General features: G+C 28.8%; 2 protein-coding genes across 5 annotated transcripts; both read left to right on the plus strand.

Annotated features, from left to right (window-relative positions):
• The first annotated feature begins 351 nt into the window (after positions 1–351).
• Positions 352–11,425, plus strand: LOC111036914 (transcriptional activator protein Pur-beta-B). Of its 4 annotated transcripts, none has more exons than XM_022319197.1 (7): positions 352–564; positions 1,277–1,312; positions 9,372–9,490; positions 9,652–9,754; positions 10,236–10,354; positions 10,438–10,677; positions 10,758–11,425. In XM_022319197.1, exons 1-7 carry the CDS (start codon positions 522–524, stop codon positions 10,911–10,913), a joined length of 816 nt encoding a protein of 271 aa, XP_022174889.1. In that variant the 5' UTR covers positions 352–521; the 3' UTR covers positions 10,914–11,425. The 4 variants fall into 4 exon arrangements, with proteins under 4 accessions (XP_022174889.1, XP_022174892.1, XP_022174891.1 ...); XM_022319200.1 differs by having other exon boundaries at positions 10,438–10,665; XM_022319199.1 differs by lacking the exon at positions 352–564 and adding an exon at positions 924–1,126.
• Positions 11,426–14,538: 3,113 nt separating this feature from the next.
• LOC111036916 lies at positions 14,539–18,668 on the plus strand. The gene is made up of 4 exons (XM_022319206.1): positions 14,539–14,911; positions 16,582–16,667; positions 16,734–17,811; positions 18,635–18,668. The coding sequence occupies exons 1-3, from the start codon at positions 14,836–14,838 to the stop codon at positions 17,808–17,810; spliced, it is 1,239 nt and encodes a 412-aa protein (XP_022174898.1). The 5' UTR covers positions 14,539–14,835; the 3' UTR covers position 17,811; positions 18,635–18,668.
• Positions 18,669–18,718: the final 50 nt, after the last annotated feature.

Consider the following 18,718-nt stretch of genomic DNA (forward strand, 5'->3'; position numbering starts at 1 on the left):
GTACAAGGAACTTTCCGACGCGTGAAAAAACAAAAATTGACGGTCAAAGAACGAGCGGAACGACGCGCGTGCGTTCGATGACGAGGAGAACGGATTGTCGTGGGGGTGTCTGGGGTGGGGGGGAGGGCGACTGGGAGAGTGAGCGAGCGCTAGCGCGCGCGCGCCGCGGGTTTCTAGTGCCCCCGCCAGAGAGAGGCTAGAGAGCGAGAGTGCGAGCCCGCCGACTGCTGACAGATGTGGGGACGGCGGTAAGTAGCGGGGAAACGGCAAAAAATCGTTCGGCCGGCTGTGCCTGTGCGTCGGTGGCGTCGTCGTCGGTGTGCGCGCGTGTTCTCGTGTCGGTGTGTGTGTGTGTGTGTGTGTGTGTGTGTGTTCTTGTGTGCGTTGGTGGTGCTTGAGCGTGCGAGTGAGCGACCGACCGACCAGAGGAGTCGCTTAGACGGGCGACGAGTGTGTGAACTGTGTGTGTGCGCGCCAAGTAGAGCGGGGCGGCGGTTTGTGTGACTGTGCGTTGTCGGACGATGTCGGACCGAGAGAGCGGCGATGATCAGCCCCAGAGCCAAAGTGAGTTTGTTGTTTTAAATGAATCGCGTAAGCACCGGGACGGCGCGCCCGAAAAAACGGCGGCGGCGGCGCTCGAGTACGACCCGCCACTGTTTCCCGGGAGATAACGGATCCGTGAATCCAAGATGGCTGACCCCGAGCCGCCGCATCGGTGATACCCGCATTCATTGCACCGGTATTCACAATATTGAATATTGTCTTTTCACCCCGGACCGGCCACCGACACTATTATCGCTCGCATCACTCTTTCCGAGTTTCCGTGTGGGTGGTCTTCCCTATTCCCGCGTCATGTGACCGCACACACACTAGTCACCCCTCTAACATATGTCCGTGCACTTGCCTCATTCGTTCTTTTTTGTTTTGTCGCGACGAAATTGAATTAACAGATAAAACGACCGGCATAGTTTCTCGGCAAAAAAAAACCTACCCCTTGGCTTAGGGGACGGTAGTTTCACGGATTCCCATCTTCGGGTTACGCGCCATTTGTCCCGTTGGTATTGCTGGTCATCGAAATAACAATATAAAATGTCCTCCGGAGATGCGAGACTAAGTCGCCGACGAGGTATTTGTTTTTATCGTGTCAAATAGTGGTCCTAGCAATTGACTGCTACCAGACGGCGGCAGGCCCCCTTAGAGACGATATTGATGAACAAACAACAGTTGACTACTCTGGCAAACAACTAATCTGTTCATTTTTTATTTTGATTTCCAGGGCAAGCTTCAAATGGAGCTACAGGTTCTGATTCTGGTAAGAATAATGTAATATCTTACAGACTCGGGTTTTTTTTTTTAAAATTAATGACCGTATGTACTAATAATTTGGTACTAAGTAGCGATTAATTGTTTCTTCGATATAAAGTACTGTTAAGAGTTGTGATGTTTTATTATATTATTCAATTTGGTATTATACCATGGTTACTTTTTTTTAGATATTAACCTTTCACTGCTACACTGTGTACCTATGCTTTGTTACCTGGGTATGCTACATAAAAATTAAATTTTGAAAATATTTAAATACAAACTAATTATTCAAGTTTGAAAAATGTGAGCCAGGGTTTCCTAAAATTGTACAGCTACCAGAAAATAATGATATTATAAGGTGCAGGAACGTAATAGGATCAGTGAAAGGATTAAGTATTTAGTTTGTACATTTGGCTTGATTCATGATTCAAAAATACCCATCCAGGTATCCAGATCTGTTACATTTATTAATCTTGAAAGTAATGGTTTATTTTAGCAATTTAACGATTCATCGACCAGACGAAATAATAATTAATAATATAATGTATAATAATTTATTTTATATTTATTACCTCTATTAACTATACCTAGGCTTGAGGTATAATTTATAATTTAATAGCTTATCTATTTTATAATAGGTACCTACCTATTATTTATAATTAGGTATAGTGTGCTCCATTAGTTATCATTAGATTATTCAAATATTATCAATACATTTATCCTAAAAGTTTCTTTTTCAATTATTTAATTTATGATAAATATAATTATTTATATTATGAATTTGTACTAAAATTGAATGTATAAAATTATAAATTTTTGTATATTCATGTACACTGCGTACATACTTCATAGTACACAGATATTTATGAGTATGTTTAAGATATTTCAAATTAATTTACTTTACGACTACCTATAAGTCTTGTTTGGTTTACCGTAAATACTCTCCATCGCCATCAATGTTTCCTAAAATTTTAATAAATAATCACATTAAGGCATCGATACAATAATTTATGTAGCTTACAAATAAATCTAAAATATAAGAAATTGACTTTATATTGTAATTACTATCTCAATATCTTATGGAAATAGTATCAAAAGAATTTCAATTATGAAATGTGCATTTTTTTTTAGAAGAATCCTTGATTAATTACATTTTTATTGATAAGGAAAAATTAATTTTAATTTGATTTCAATAGCATAGACATTAGAGATCTAATGTTCATAGCCAATAGGAATGTCTTTATCTATTATATTACAATATTATGCTAGTGTTAAAATTTAGATGATTATAGCCATTGTACACCATAAGCGGTTACTTGAATTTTCCTGAACATAACAATGAAAACAAACATAAAAATGTAATTAAATTAGTTGGTAGAACACTGGAAAGAGGGTACCTAAATATATATTATAGCCAAGGGCAGAAAATTACCTTGGTTTGATCCTGTATATGGGTTAGAGCAGGGTTGGCCGACTACAGCCCGCTATCATTTAATATCTGTCCACTAACTTGTTAAAGTTATCTATATTCAAATCAAAACATTAAAAGGTACGATAAAAATATTGATGAAATATGTTGCGTTAGACACCTTTACAATATTTGATGAATAATTTTTAATTCTTGGGTCTTCAAGACTTAAAAAGAGTTTGGTCACTACTGAGTTGGAGTGTTGGCATTGTTAATTTTTTTGTAATATGTAATTTATACAATTTTTAATACTTAAAATTATCCCAGTTATCATTTCAAAGAAGTGGTTGACTGATGGTGTTCTACAAATTATGGTTAAAAGATAACTCTACATACCTAATTAAATATTTGTTCAATAATTTAGGTTATTATTACAGTTTATCAACTTGATTAATATTTACTTACCTACTTTCCCTTTATTAATGGTGTGTCTAAATATAATTAATTTTAAATCACAGATTTTAATTGTAAGATAATACCTAGGACATTGGCTCAACAAAATAAATACAAGTATATACATGTTTATATGTATAATTACTAATTATCATTATTTATTAATTATTTATTACATTCACATTTATACCCTTCTTTAATTAAGAAATGTTGTAAAGATTAGAAAGTATTATAAGTTGATTCAAACACAAATACTATTAACCAAGACATAATTTTAATTATATATATCATTTATTAGTGTCCCAATCAGTTTCGCTATCGTTATTGATGAATGTATTGTTTTTTCTTTTTTGGTCATATTTTAGATAAATGTTATTGTAATAATAAAATAGTGTAGATAGACCTATATATATACTTGTACATATTACAATAAATACCTAGATTAGTATTGGAGGCAATGGCATAATAAAAGTTACATGTTACATAATTTTGTTAAAATATTTAGCTGAGTAAAAAAAAATGTAATAGGAATTATTTTTCATACGTAATTTCATAAAATATTGTCCATTAATGTTTCGAGCATCAAAAATAAAAAAATTGATTAACAAATAATAATACTGTAAATATCTAGAATGTGTACATGGGTATTTATTTTTATTTTGTTTTGTCACATTTTAGTTTTTAACGATTTGGACTATATAATTATATATATAATTATTGTTGTTGTTTTTTTTTTTTTGATACCTTGTCTTAAATATACCCATACATTATTCTACTTGTGTTGGTCGACAATAATTGATAATACATCAGAAAAAAATAGGTACCAATGTATTGGTTTTTGTTTGTTTTTTTTTTTTTGTAGAAGTAACAATGTTACTTTTTATATTGAAAAGTAAACTAATTTCATTACAATTATACTTAAGTAATGTGTAAAGTAACTAATAAGTAATAACTTAATGTTAGGTACTCAGCATTGCTAGATTATTATTAAATCAATTCAATATAATGAATATAGATCCTAGATAATTACATAATATAATTGTTAACATTACATTTTGAAAATGCAAAATAAAATAACATGGTATTTTAATATTACATTATCTTGTAAATAATAAATCTAGTAAAGAATTACCTAATTATAACCTCGAGAAATAATTGTTGTAAAAAGAATAATAATCATAGGTTATTAAGTATCTAAATTATATGAATAATATTATTAATTTCTATTTCCATATTTCTTAATTGAATGTTAAGCAATAGGTGGTCGATGAAATAATTTAATTTTAAAGAAGATTAAAATTGTATATCATATATTTATAGAAATTTAAATTGAAAAAAACAAACATTTTTCTTGAATATATAAAACAAACATAGTTAAGAAACAATTTAAAATTAAATTTACATTCCTGTTGATAATTTAAAAAAAAAACTGAATTGTGAGTGAAGTAAAATTAGTAGGTAGGCTTCATTGAAGCGGGGGGGGGGGGGGCAATGTCCACCTACATTTCTCTCGGCCCCGCTCGGCCACCTAACCATTAAAAAAAAATTTCTTAAAAAACAGATTATAAAATGTAAGTTCTATACTTCTATATGACTAAATGTCAAAAACAATTTTTTTTGGCCGAATAAAATACGAATGATTTTTTTAGTTATGATCAAGATCCTCGGAATTCACCAAAATTGTGGCTATGCTCTCTAACTGTATTAACTCAAAAAAAAATGTGTGTATTATATTATGTTATATTTAATAAAGTATATGTTTTTAATGTAAATTCGTTGAAAATTAATCTAATATTTAAGTGTGTGAATAATATGCCTATATAATTTATTATCAATTAAAATTAAAACCAATTATTTGGTAAGTGTTATTATGTGGAAACTTAATATATGCAACACAATCTTTAAAATTGGTAGAGTGCTAGCCTGCCCTTATTGCGCCTATGAGTGGGAAAAAGACCACGCGTTGGGACTGATTTGGCCCTATCAAATTTTCAAAGGCCCCCAATCCCCCCCCCCCCTCCAGACAAATTTCCTGGCGCCGCCACTGCATTGAACAGAGTTTAATACACTTCAGTAGCTCAGCTCTATAAGCCAGTACAAAATAATATTTTAACTATTTTGCATTACATTATTTAGGTGGTTAAGTCTAATATTTTCAATTATATCGATAACAAAAAAAAGGTGGAAAGATAATCATTACCCACCTGTTATATAAATTATTAAATTCTACACACGTACATTCTCCAGTCATTTTTGAACTATGTATTTTATTTAACATTTCTCTATATCTTACTCCTAAATATTGTTCAACTAAACAATAAGTTTTTGTTTTTTTTTTGTTGTATTGAAACAAATAATTAAAATATTTCATATATTGTTTACGTATTTTTATTCAATTGACATTTTTTATTTGAATTGACCATGTTTCAATCCATTAATGGGGTAATCCCATGTGATTATTTATGCAATTCGTGTATGTGTATTTATCTGTGGATCACGTTTATCGTCCCGTATTAAAGCGGGGGTGGGGATGACTGACGTCTGAGTCATTCGGTCTTCCATAAGATACGCGTCACCGCAGCCCAAAGATTCGTAATTATTTTCAAGCACATGGTTGGGAATGGGCATGACGCGGAATGTACGACCAGATCATTTGTGTTATGCGATCAATCGATGTCTTGTGTTTTTGGTGTTGTTATAAAGACACCTAAGTAGGTGTCGATTTATAAGAGTGGTTTATGTAATTTATGAATGGAGATTTCATCAAATGAGGTGAGTGGCGTAAGCGCCGGACGTATTTCGGAAGATAATGTCAATTGGAATTATGGAAGAATATCATACTGGCAGTCATCCCTTGGTAAATTATTGGATATTTTTAAATAATTACAAAATTTCTGACCCCTAAATAATTCTGTTATTATATTTTATTAATTATTTCTTAAATTTGTAATTATTAAATATAACTTAATTTAAAAATAATCTAATATAATTGAATAAGTTTTTTTTTCATTTAACCGACATCAGAGGAGGCTCTGTGTGAACAATAACTAAATAATTGGTTCGATATGTAAATGTGTAAATAATTTATCATTGAGTTACTTTCTTTAAATTCTAAACTGAAGAATTAGTCTACAAAATACGTTTAATATGATAATGAGAAATTCCTATTTTTAGTTCATTGGTCAACGACTGGTTGTGTTCATTTTGTTTTAAATGTTGTCGTTTGAGTCTGGTTGTATTTTGTAAATAGAGATGGTAACATGGTATAAAATATAGATGTTATTAAACATCATTTTTTGGTAAAAATAATTACTATATAATTAATTATTTGCAATAATTGTTAATAATATACCCGATTTATTAGAGAATCAACATTTTAAAAGTATAATATAATTTATATTATGAATGTAGTAGTGGTGTAGTGGTTTTCAATCTGGGGGTCTCAACCCTTTTCCAAATTGTTCATAAGCGGAAGGGGGGGGGGTTGGGGTGCCAAAAATAATGAATATCATAGTCTCATCCTTATTATATTAATGTCCAATATAATGACGTTTAAATATATTTTAGTCAAAAATTTATAGTTGTTGTTTGATTTATAAGGTATATTTCACGATACGTATATACTGAACCGTAATAAATTCAAAAAGTTAAAAATAATTACATTTTCTGTTTGTTAAAAATCACGATTTTTAATATAAATTGAAGAATTGAATATAATTTATTTTCCATATTAATGGATGGTTGTACCCACAACATATATGTTATAATAAAGTATATACTTTGACCTGTTATTAAATTAATAGATAATACGACAATTCGTATATTATTTTAAATTATTGAAAACAAACAAAATGAATTCAAATTTTATAAGTAGGTATATTAGAAACATCTGTTTTTTTTCTAAAAATGTCAAATTAAAAAGAAAGTGGTTTTCCAGGGGTTTTACCAATTACCAATTACGTAAATGTAATAAACTAATAAGTAATAACTAATAACTAATAAACCATCACTTAATTACTATATTACAATTAATGGCATTGCAGTTAAACTAATGAGCACTGATTACCAATCTTTCTTTCAATTTTACTATTAAAAGAATAGTTCCAAAAAGAAAAATCTACCTATTAGAAATATTTATTATATTGGTGTCCGTACCACAATGAAGATGCGTGAGGGCAGCTAACCACCCATCAGTGTATAAAATATTTAGTATACCTATTTCTTGATTTGTTTTATCATTTACTATCTCCTTTTGTTTTAACATACCTAGTATCCATTTACCCGTTTGGTATGGTTGAATGATAAAATTATTTTAGAGAATCTATTCTTAAATTATTGCTATTATTTAGATTTGATTTTTCAGTCGACATAATAACACCAAAATAAAAGATGCTCACATATAGAATAATAATATGTACCAAGTACTTATAGTTTACGCGGTCGCGGTGTCATACGTGTCTTCGTCCGACTATTTACGTTTTAAATTCTAATCGTACTGTTCTACCACACTACAGTGCGGCTGATGCAGCCACAATTTGCATAATACAAACTCGCTGGATTTTATGGACTTGGCGTTAATGCATTTTAATTGAAGCGATGAATGTATGACTATACATTTTACAATGTGTATTGTTTTATTTGTTATATGGACACGATTAGTAGTGAAAAAAATGCTTCGATTTTGTAGGTGGTTTTCTATTAGTAAAATGGGTTTAGGTGGTACTTTTGGGAGGCCAAAATATATGATTACCAATTATTTAGTTTTTTTATGTGTAGCACAAAAATGAATTACCGTAGATACTTTTAATTTTAACCTAATGTAGTGATAATATATCATTACACATGTATAATTTTTTTAATATTTTGAGTATTTTTAAGCTATTCAGAGACATTAGAAATTAGAAATTTTATCATTAAGAAGTTCTGATTGATTCTTAAAAACCTAAAAATTAATTAATTTCATTATTGCAAATTTTTTTTGTGGAAATTTTAAGTTATAATGTGGACGAAATTAGATATTCAGACGACGAATAAACGATTGTAACTCAAATTGTAATTCAAAAATATTTTCCTTGGGGATTTGAAATTTTTAACATATAATGTATATAAATTATATGTATATACATTATATTTTATGTACATCATTAAAGTTAATTTTATGCTATTGCCTATTTATAGTTTATGCTGTAATGCTAATAGTAAAAAAAAACTACTATGTGATAATAAGAAGAGTCTCCGTTCAGATTCGTTTTTCGTATGAAATGATTTACATTTGAATTCAAATTTAACACGTCCATTGCAGTAACCTATACTGAATGGCGAGGTACACTCAGCACCTATTGCATGGCAGAGCAACCGCTGTCCCTCCTTTTTTGATTTTTGTAACTAGTATATTCTAATAATATATTTAATATTGACCCGCGACCACTCAGTTTCCAATTTAAACACTTCTCATTTTTGCAAGAAATATTATAATTTGTAAAAATAAACACGATTTTCATTGTATTTGTTAACTAAAATATACAATATTAATTTCTGATATCTAGGTATCGTTTGGTTTTATTTATATTTTTTTTTTTACTAAATATTAATTTTGAAAAATTTCGTTTTGGTAAATCTGTTTGGTTCTTTAACATTTTGCACGTTTTTCGCAGTGTTCAAGTGTGTGATTTAAAAACCAACTTAAAAGTTATTTAAAATACCCCACTTACAATTCCTTAAACTAAATTTAAAAAAATATAAATTATTTCTCGTGATAATGCTATCCATAGCCCTTTATGCGGCGAGTCAGCTGACGTGACCCACTTATTGAGCGCCCTGACCTAATCCCTACCAGTAGTGTTGTCGCCATCCCCAAGTGTTGTACCCCTTAGTCGTGTTGCTCCGCTGTTGATCTTTTGTTAGCGAAATATGACCTTAAATGTTTTTTTTTATCGTTTTATTGTTAACAACAAAACTATGTACGTTTGCAAATCATTAGATCTGAGCTGGTATTAAAACAAAATGCAAAACTGCAATTACGACTTCACCATGTCAGATATCGATAGGCAAATAATATTCGGTACAACATATCTTTTGTGAAGTTTTTAATAGTTAATTTTTATATATTCTTGTATAGTTCTAGATAAAAATTATTTGTTAAGTAATATTCATTCAATTTGTTTACAATTTAATTTATTCACATTAATTGTTGGTTCTAATATAGGTCAACAACAGCAAAGTAATGAGCAAGAGCTGGCTACCAAAATGCTTCAAATACAATCAAAACGTTTTTACTTAGATGTTAAACAAAATAGAAGAGGAAAGTTTATAAAAGTCGCTGAAGTAAGTATTATAAATATATATTATTAGTTATTCCAGTTAAAAATCATTGTGTTTGATATCAGTTTGAATTGAAAAGAGAGTAGTTTAAGGTGCCCCCCAAAAATGTGTTAAAATGTTAAAAATGTATGTTTTTTTTAATTACTAATTTTATTACTTCCTAGATTGGAGCTGATGGTAGAAGAAGTCAAATTTTTTTGGCTTTGTCCACCGCGGCCGATTTCAGAGATCATCTTGGTACTTTCAGCGAGTTTTATTCACAGTTAGGTAAATATTCATGAGCTTAATGTTAATTAGTGTAATAATGAATTCTTAATTGCTACTACCTAAACATTTTAGTTTGCTTCCATAAAGTAAAAAATGTGTTATTCAGATAAATATTTATTTTGTATGATTTTTGGAGGTTTTACATTTTGCCTAATTATTAATGATATTAGAAACTATATGCCTAAGTTAACATTAAAAATATGAACTAAATTGATTCAAGAACGATCCAAGATTATTTTTTATGAAATTATTGTTAGTGTGAATATAGTAAAATATTATTTCATATTTTTATCATCGTTTTTTTTTGACTTAATATTATAAAATTTAAATAGTTTGATTCTTTTGGGTATAACGGATGACGGGATAGAATAAAAAACTGTAAGCTTGGTTTGAGTTGATTGACTCAAATAATAATAGTATAATGTATATCATAATATATCTTAAATCTTCTTATTAACTATAAATAAACATATTTGTACAGGACCACCAAATCCAGATACCGTTCCTGAAGATGGAAAATTGAAGTCCGAAATGATGATCAAGGACAATCGTCGTTATTACTTAGATCTAAAGGAGAACGCCCGTGGAAGATTTCTTCGTGTAAGTGAATATTTTTGTTTTTCCGAGACTATTTACCAAATTTGAATGTATGTACGATGTATTTTGTTGTGTTACCCATATAGGTCTCCCAGACCATAACTCGTGGTGGCCCACGTTCTCAAGTTGCTATCCCAGCGCAGGGGATGATTGAGTTCCGTGATAATTTGACAGATCTATTAGATGAATTCGGTACAGACGATGGTGGCTTCAAAGGTGACTTGCCTGATGGTCGTCACATGAGGGTTGATAACAAAAATTTTTATTTTGATGTTGGCCAAAATAACCGTGGCATTTACATGCGCATATCGGAGGTAACAACTACGGCAAGTCTAAATTATTCTTCATTAAACCATCTAATATGTTTTTTAATTGAATTGTAAGCTAATTTTATTTTAAAATTTAGGTGAAAGGAAACTTTAGAACGGCAATCACTGTGCCAGAAAAGTCTTGGTCCCGCTTCCGCGATTATTTCAGGGACTATTGCGAAAAGATGGCTGAGTGCAACGAAAAAAGTACTACAGCAACTTCAGTGCCAGCTGAAAGTGTTAGTCCACAATAAACCTCCATGTATAAAAAGTTATAAAAAAAATATATAATTACATTTTTTTTTTCACACACACTCATACAAACAAATGAAATTTGAAAATTGTTTTAAATTAATTTAGCAGGTCTAACGAATAGTATAAAATGACAAGGTGGTGGGGATGATATTCAATTCGTCCTATAGGAATGTGAATTTACTAAGGCATCTGATTTATGTTCTAATTGCACATGAGTTTACCAACTGATTGTGCAATGTTAAAGTCTTTTCTAGCTTGTTGTTTAAGTGTTGTTCCATCTCATATTTTCTCCATTAGTGCAATATTTGTTGAACATTTTTTTTTAAATTTTAGTAACTACCAGATTGATGTTTTTGTTTTATATTTTATTATGAAAATTGTTGTTAAAATTTTATCCCAAAAGTTGACATTTATTTTGTTAAATATTTTTGTTTTAGCTTATTAATCATTCCAAAATTAATTCAGTTATATATATTTAGTTATCATTTGAGATTTTATAACAATTAATGATTACATTATCAATACTTTCGAGTTTCAACAGTTTATAATTTTATCAAATAACAACTATGCCTGTTACATATTATATTTTTTTTTTGCCTTATTATGTAGTGCTTAAAAAGTTATAGTGTCTCGAGAGTACAAAAATTAGAAAAATTTTCCATATAACAAAAAAATTCCAAAGGCAAAAACAATTAAATATATACAATTATATAATAACCAATATTATATGTATATAATATAAATGTTTTATTTTGTATTAGATATTCAAAGAAAATATTATTATGTGTTTATTAGGTTTAAAGAAAAAAAAACAATTTTATGTATGTCAGCTTTATGTGTACCTATTTTATTTACAGATCTTTTTTCTAGTCTATTAAAATTTAAAATATTTATTCTAACAAAAAAATTATAATTTAATGTTACTAATTAAGATTTTTTCACGTACTTAAAATTTTATTTTGGAAAAAAATTTCTAAGGAATTGTTAAAGTTTGTTGGGTGTGGATAGTGAGGAGAGGACATTGTCCTGAGTGGTCTGTGATTTTGAAAGTAGAACAATTGGAAATTATATATATTTTTCTCTGTTATGTTTGGTTCTTTATCATGTTGGGCACGCGTTACACATAAAAAATTGATATGCTCAAAGCGGTTATCTATTTTTTTTTTCAGTCAATTAGAAAAGATTTGTGGGAATGTTTAAGTTAAAGGATGCAAACACACTGCCATTCTTAATTTTCCCAAATTAAACAATTTCTTTTTAGTTATTACTTTGTTAACATTTCATATTATATTGCATAATCGTGGAAAAATCTAGCAAATTTTAAATTTATACTATGTTAAATAATTTAAAATATTTGTAAATTAAAAGTATTTATTAGATAACAAATTAAAAAATTACTTTTCCCACTTGAAGATTAATTGTATTTTAACTCACATGCAATAGTACCTTGATTATATTATATATTATATTCCTTGTTGATTGTTTTAGATTTTTTTTTTACTTATAAATATTTATTTTTCCGTTTGTACTTGTTTTGTACAAAATTTGTTACCAGAATATTATGATTTTGTATAAAACAAGTCACATTATCTGTGTCTGGAGCAAATAAACTAATTGTAACGTGAAAAGATATTTGGACTTGAACTTTTCATTGTACCAATTATTTCCTTTATCATAAAAAAAAAATAATAAGTTTTCTTGAATATCAATTTTGTCCTAATAATTGTTTACAGAGTAATTATTATTATTTTTTTTTTTTAATATAAGCTATTATTCTGTGAAACTATGTTTGAGTTTTTGGAAAATTTAACCACAAAATAAATATCCAATGTATTTATTTATCATTTAAATGTTTTAACCTCGATCCTTTTATTATATACCTATATATTATATAATTATAAACATTTTGTCGTAATTACCTATTAATATTATGTAAGAATATCATTATAGGCTATAGCTGTCGAGAGTATCTACTATGTGTCTACCTACACTGTAAAATGTTCATGCAGAACATATGGGAACCAAAATTGAGTTAGATAATTTTGACAAGATTCATTTTCAAATAACAATTGGTAACTGTCAATGGTCTAGACTAGAATATTTGATTGAAGGATGGCCATTCACAGACAACTGGTTTATGAACTCTGGTCCCAATATCTCGGAGAAATTCTTCGGGTATTGGTACCTACTGATACTACTATACCAGTATTAATATTCATATGGGTTAACCCATAATTTCCCAAAATTTAACAATGAGTAATTATTACAATAGATTGTAATTATTTTTTATTTTTTCAATCACTATCTTATCGGTAATTGGTAAATCAATAGTAATCAGTAATCATTAATACACTATTTTGTTAAGTTACGTTTGAAGACAGCTGGTATACCAGGTTCTAAAAAAGTTATCCATTAGTTAATAGGTCCACCTATATTAAAATCATCATTTTTCTTTAAACATCGAATTATGTGAAAATTTAACTTAAAATGTCTACGAAAAAAATCAAGTTTATACGGGGTAATTTTGAAATGCATAAGGTCACTATAGTAATTAGAAGGTAAGCATAGTACAGTTTCTATAGTAGTCACCGTGATGGCCCAATGAAGATGATTTTTTCTATCGTCAAAATCTGGGTTTATTCAAATTATTCTTAGAATATTATCTTAAATGTAAAAATTATAGTTATATTTTTTATACAAACCTCGACATCGTATCGGTTTTGCACTTATAGTGCGGTTTTAACGCTGAAGTCGTAGACTAAAAAAAAGTGGGACGACATCAATTTGTATGAGAACATTCAAAGATAAACAGTACAGATTGTTAGTTTTTTTGTCATTTAATATACATGATTAGTAAACAGTGTTATACCCTGTGGACTAATAAAAATATGAAAATATGAAATATAGACAAAATTAGAGTTAAGAGAGTTTTAAATGATCAAAAGTATTGTCATAGGTACCTTTAAATTTATAATTTAAGAATGTAGGTACTTATTTATACTCTAGAAAAATAAATGGGGCATCCAAATAAACAAATTAGGCGTTTAGTCAAAATATAAAAAAGAAATCTAAATATTAGTACAATCACAAAAGAAAAAAACATAAACCACTTTACAATGGTTAAAGTCTAGCTCTAAACCCAGACAACAAAATCAACACAATAGAAATCTTTAAAACAATCAAAATAATAAATTTAATATTGCTAAAAATATTTGCGGTGTACATAAATATGTAAAAACTGCAATTTTTTTCCTCCTCTTAATTATTATCAATTTTAATTAATGTAAATTCATCCTAATTGCCCAATGGCCTTGGTAGTCAACAAAAGAAAAAATCGTGCATAAATATCTTTAATATTTTCATCCATAAACGACCTGTTTTGTGAAACGAAAACTGAAAAGTAGTTTCAAACTTTCAACTGTTTCAAGTTTGGTATCTTTGTATTAAAAGTGTAAGAAATTAATATTTGGTGGGGATTACCGTCAACACCGTCTTTTCCATGCACCGATGAAATTCCTTCGAATCATCGCTAGCAGTGCAGCTAGCGGCAGCAACAGCTGATATCAGACGTTATAATTTCGGTTATTTTTTCCGCGATGTTCTGAATTTCCGATTCAAATTTCAAACTACATATCAATTATCAATCATGTTATGATTTATTCAATGTTCATTAATAAATAATATTATATTATAATATTACATGTATATCATGGTACAGTATTGTAACAGAATTTACTTTTAATTTTCAAAGTTTTACTAATTTAACTATCAATGTGTTGAATACTTGAATGTCGTTACCTTGTTGTTGTTAAATATTTAATTTAATCTGTATTACCAAACAATCTTATATTTAATTGTTGGATTTTTGAAATCCATCTTTTTATTAACGTTCGTGTACATTAATAGCTTTGAATTTTTAAAATGAATAAAGAAAGACGCGTCGGACGTCGTAGTGTGGTACAAAATCTTGTTAAACTTACTCCCGAATACGATAATGGTATGTATCTGGTATACTATTATTCTGTATCTTTCTCTTTTAAAAGTACTAAATTATATAAATTAATAATTATTGTATAAACTTTAATTAGCATATTATGTAAGATCTGTTTTATTCTTTTTAGCAAGTACCTGGTTGTTAAGTATTTTCATTAAAACTCTATCCTGGTAATCTGTGAAATTTTTAATCATAGTTAAACACCAATATCTCTTTAAAACATAGTATATTATATCTTTTATGCTCAATCATAATACCTAACATACCTATTTTGGCATAGTATTAATAAATTAATTGTTTTAAAAATATGTTGCTAAATAATATTATATAAATCCTGGGCATTCTTATCTTAGTTAAGTTAACAAATCTCTGAAAATTACTCTGCTACCTAATAAGTTATTACCTTCATAATTACTATGCTGATGGCTTCACTCTCAGCTATAATAATTACATAATATTTATAGGTTATACTTGATTTATGTCATCAGAGGTTTTGAATAATGCTCAATATTAATTGGGATTTGGGGTATTTATTGATTTCATGATACTTTTAAAGCATAGATTCTTAACCTTTTCTGGACCATGGAGCCCTTTGAAATATAAAATATAATAACGGACCCCCCCAAAAAAAAAATATTTATTTAATAATAATACTGAGACTTAATACAACATTAAATTATTGTGATTAATCACTTTTTATAATGATTGAAAAAAAATTTTAATGTGACATTTGCTATTTATTGATTGCAATATTGCCTTGAAATTTGAGACCGTATTGGACAGAGCAATTCGCATATCATCCTTAATGTCCAATCGATTTCTTGCTTTAGTTTTAATTGTGACTATTGTAGAAAACCCACACACTCACAGAACTGTGTAGTAGCGAATATAATCAGAGCTCGTGGGTAACCCAACCTAACCTAAAGAACACCAAAATGCGATTACATTTTTTGTTTGAAAACCGGGGTGTGCCATTTCTTTTGATCTCGAATCAATTAATTCATATTTAACAAGGTCTGAATCATTAATATTGCATTTAAGTAGACTAGAAAAGAACTGTGAGTAACCATATTTCTGCTTTTGAGTATGTAAAACCCAAATACATTTTCAAGTACATTAAGATTTGTACAAATTTGTGTTTTTATGGAACTGGATAAAGCAATATTATTTTTTAAAAGCTCATGTTGGAAATTCTGCTAAATTTTCTGATTGAAGTCTTCTTTTCCTAAGAAAAATTATATTTACAAATGCGTTTATTTTTTCGAACTATATGGAAGCATGTCACTGCTTGTCCTTGAATTAATATACAACTTATCTTTACTATGATATATAATAAATGTACAGTTTCGACTTATAGGTTCATCAAATAATGTTATGCATTAATTTCAAACAAATTTATTTTTGGGTTATTTAAAAAAAAACTCACAGTCGACCCGTGGATCCCCGAGTAACCATCTATGGACCCCCCCCTCACCCGTTAAGAAGTAAGAACCTATGTCTTAAAGGTAATTAATGATTTAAAATTTTAAAAATAATGAATTTAATGAAACAAAATGTGGATACCAGCCTGTTATTTTAGAAAGGAAACTTGATTTACTTCTTGATTAACAAAATAAAAATAAAGTTAAGGAATATTATGTAAAATAATTAAACTTTTTTATTTGTATTTTTAGAAGAAAAGGTGTCAATAGGACCAAAAAAGGCCCTGTTTGATGACGATACATTTGTTATGAAACGTACATTAAAGCCTTTACATGAGGTATATGCAAATATTTACTTACTGTATAAAATTAGCAATAATCAATGTATTTCTATTTATTTTCAGATCAACAATTTTCAGTTTTCTTCATCAAAATCTAAAAGTCATGATAAACTTTATACAGAAAATACTTTTGACATACCGAAATCTACATACATGGAAATGTTTAATAACCATAACAAAATTCCATTATCTCCACCTAGTAGAATCAAGCTTCTTGAATCAACAATGGGGAAATCTCGCCAAAAGCCGTGTGAACCTGTATTACAATCAAAAGAACTTTTTAACACTCTTATTGACTCACCTTGTACTAAGTATGAAAAAGTACAGTTCAACAATGCATTATCATCTGCGTCTAAGTATTTATTAAACCGCCACTTAGAATCTGTCCAACAAAATGCTGACATATTTAATGCCTCAATACCTGATGTAAATTTTTCTCCTGTTAATGAAAATCAATTTAATAAATTCAAAACTCCTAGTTTAATAGATCTAAGTATTACTCCGACGCCAGACATAGGTCAGTCTCAAAGCCAAACTCAAATATCAAATTTACCTTTGTCAGTTGGAGTAACAAAAAACAAAAGAATTGATGATATTTGTCAAACTCAAACATCAAATATGCCTCTATTAACGGAAGAAGTTGAAGAATTGAAAAACAAAGATATTGATGACATTCGTCAAACTCAAACACCAAATGTGTCTTTATTAATTGAAGATATTGAAGAACTGAAAAAAAAAGAAGTTGACGATATTCGCCAAACTAAATCACAATGTTGTAACTTAATGAAGACCCGGTTCAAAGAAATTGAACTAGAAATTGAAAAACTTTTTGGTATTATGGAAAATAAAGTTAATGAAAACTATGATAAACTGATAAAAAAAGTTCAGGATGGAAACAATGACAGTGTTGAATCGCAGACTTCAAACATTACTACAGAAACAGTGAAGGAAAAAAATTATACTAGAATGACTGGCGCTTTTGGAATTTTCAACAATTTAAATAAAGATTGTAGTTTTTTGAAAACTCCTAAGACTAAAGGCAAAACCCGAGAAGAAATGTTAAATAGAGGGGTTTTGACACCATGTACAATGTCATTCGTTTTACAAGAACAATTAATGCACTTGAATAGTAGTTCTTAAGGTAATAGATAAAATATATTTTTATAAGCACATATTTTTACCATTGATTTTACATTAATACTTGCTACTTGCTATTAACATTTTGTATTTTAATTTTTACCTGAGATAATTAGTAGGTTTATTGTAATTTCAATCCAGAGTTTTCTATTTATTTGTTAAGACTTACTGCATAAATAGTACAAGTAGGTTATTTTTGGAAATGATATATTTTGGTTCATTTTTCTTTAAATACAGTACATTTAGTAGTTAACATATGTATAAAAAACTTTCAATATTGCTGATGCAACTGATCAATCAAATCATTTTCATCATGACACTAAGTTTTATACACCACATTTAAATGATACATATCAAATTATATATGCTTATGTTCAATTTTGCCAGTTCTGAAATAAATAAAAAAGTTTCCTTTCTTTTTTACGGTAATGAAATTAATCATATTCCAATAAGCTATATACATCCAACATACACCAAATGAAATTCTAGCTTTTCATACATTTGTACATCTCTTTAATGCAAATTACATTGTACTGTTGTCTGTATACATTATTTTTATTCAAATATCAAACTTTCTAAGTATTAACACTATCTAATTTAATATTAAAGAGTAATCTTTATTTCAAACAAATATAGCTAACTATGTCGTTCAACTATTTTGTTTTCCCTATTATCATAGATCACTACTTCATTATTATAATTTCTTAAAAATTATGTCATATGGTTTATCTATAAATATTATCTAAGAAGTTATTCGGTTAAAAACAATATGATTAGATGGTATTTTCAAATATAAGTAAAAATAATAATAATTTAATATTGTCTAGAAATTCAAAATGCAGAACTATTATGAATGAAGAGTAAATTGTAAACCTAACCTACTTTGTATGCTCTTAACATAAGTGTATGTA

Source organism: Myzus persicae, unplaced genomic scaffold, assembly GCF_001856785.1.
Source record: "Myzus persicae strain clone G006 unplaced genomic scaffold, MPER_G0061.0, whole genome shotgun sequence".
NCBI classification, from domain to species: domain Eukaryota; kingdom Metazoa; phylum Arthropoda; class Insecta; order Hemiptera; family Aphididae; genus Myzus; species Myzus persicae.

Bases quoted from the DNA above. Each gene is read 5' to 3' on its own strand.
- LOC111036916 (XM_022319206.1), top strand. From the start codon at position 14,836: ATGAATAAAGAAAGACGCGTCGGACGTCGTAGTGTGGTACAAAATCTT. The intron at 14,912-16,581 runs GTATGTATCTGG...TTGTATTTTTAG, and splicing joins TACTCCCGAATACGATAATG to AAGAAAAGGTGTCAATAGGA. The intron at 16,668-16,733 runs GTATATGCAAAT...ATTTATTTTCAG, and splicing joins CATTAAAGCCTTTACATGAG to ATCAACAATTTTCAGTTTTC.
- LOC111036914 (XM_022319197.1), top strand. From the start codon at position 522: ATGTCGGACCGAGAGAGCGGCGATGATCAGCCCCAGAGCCAAA. The intron at 565-1,276 runs GTGAGTTTGTTG...TTTGATTTCCAG, and splicing joins TGATCAGCCCCAGAGCCAAA to GGCAAGCTTCAAATGGAGCT. The intron at 9,755-10,235 runs GTAAATATTCAT...ATATTTGTACAG, and splicing joins CGAGTTTTATTCACAGTTAG to GACCACCAAATCCAGATACC.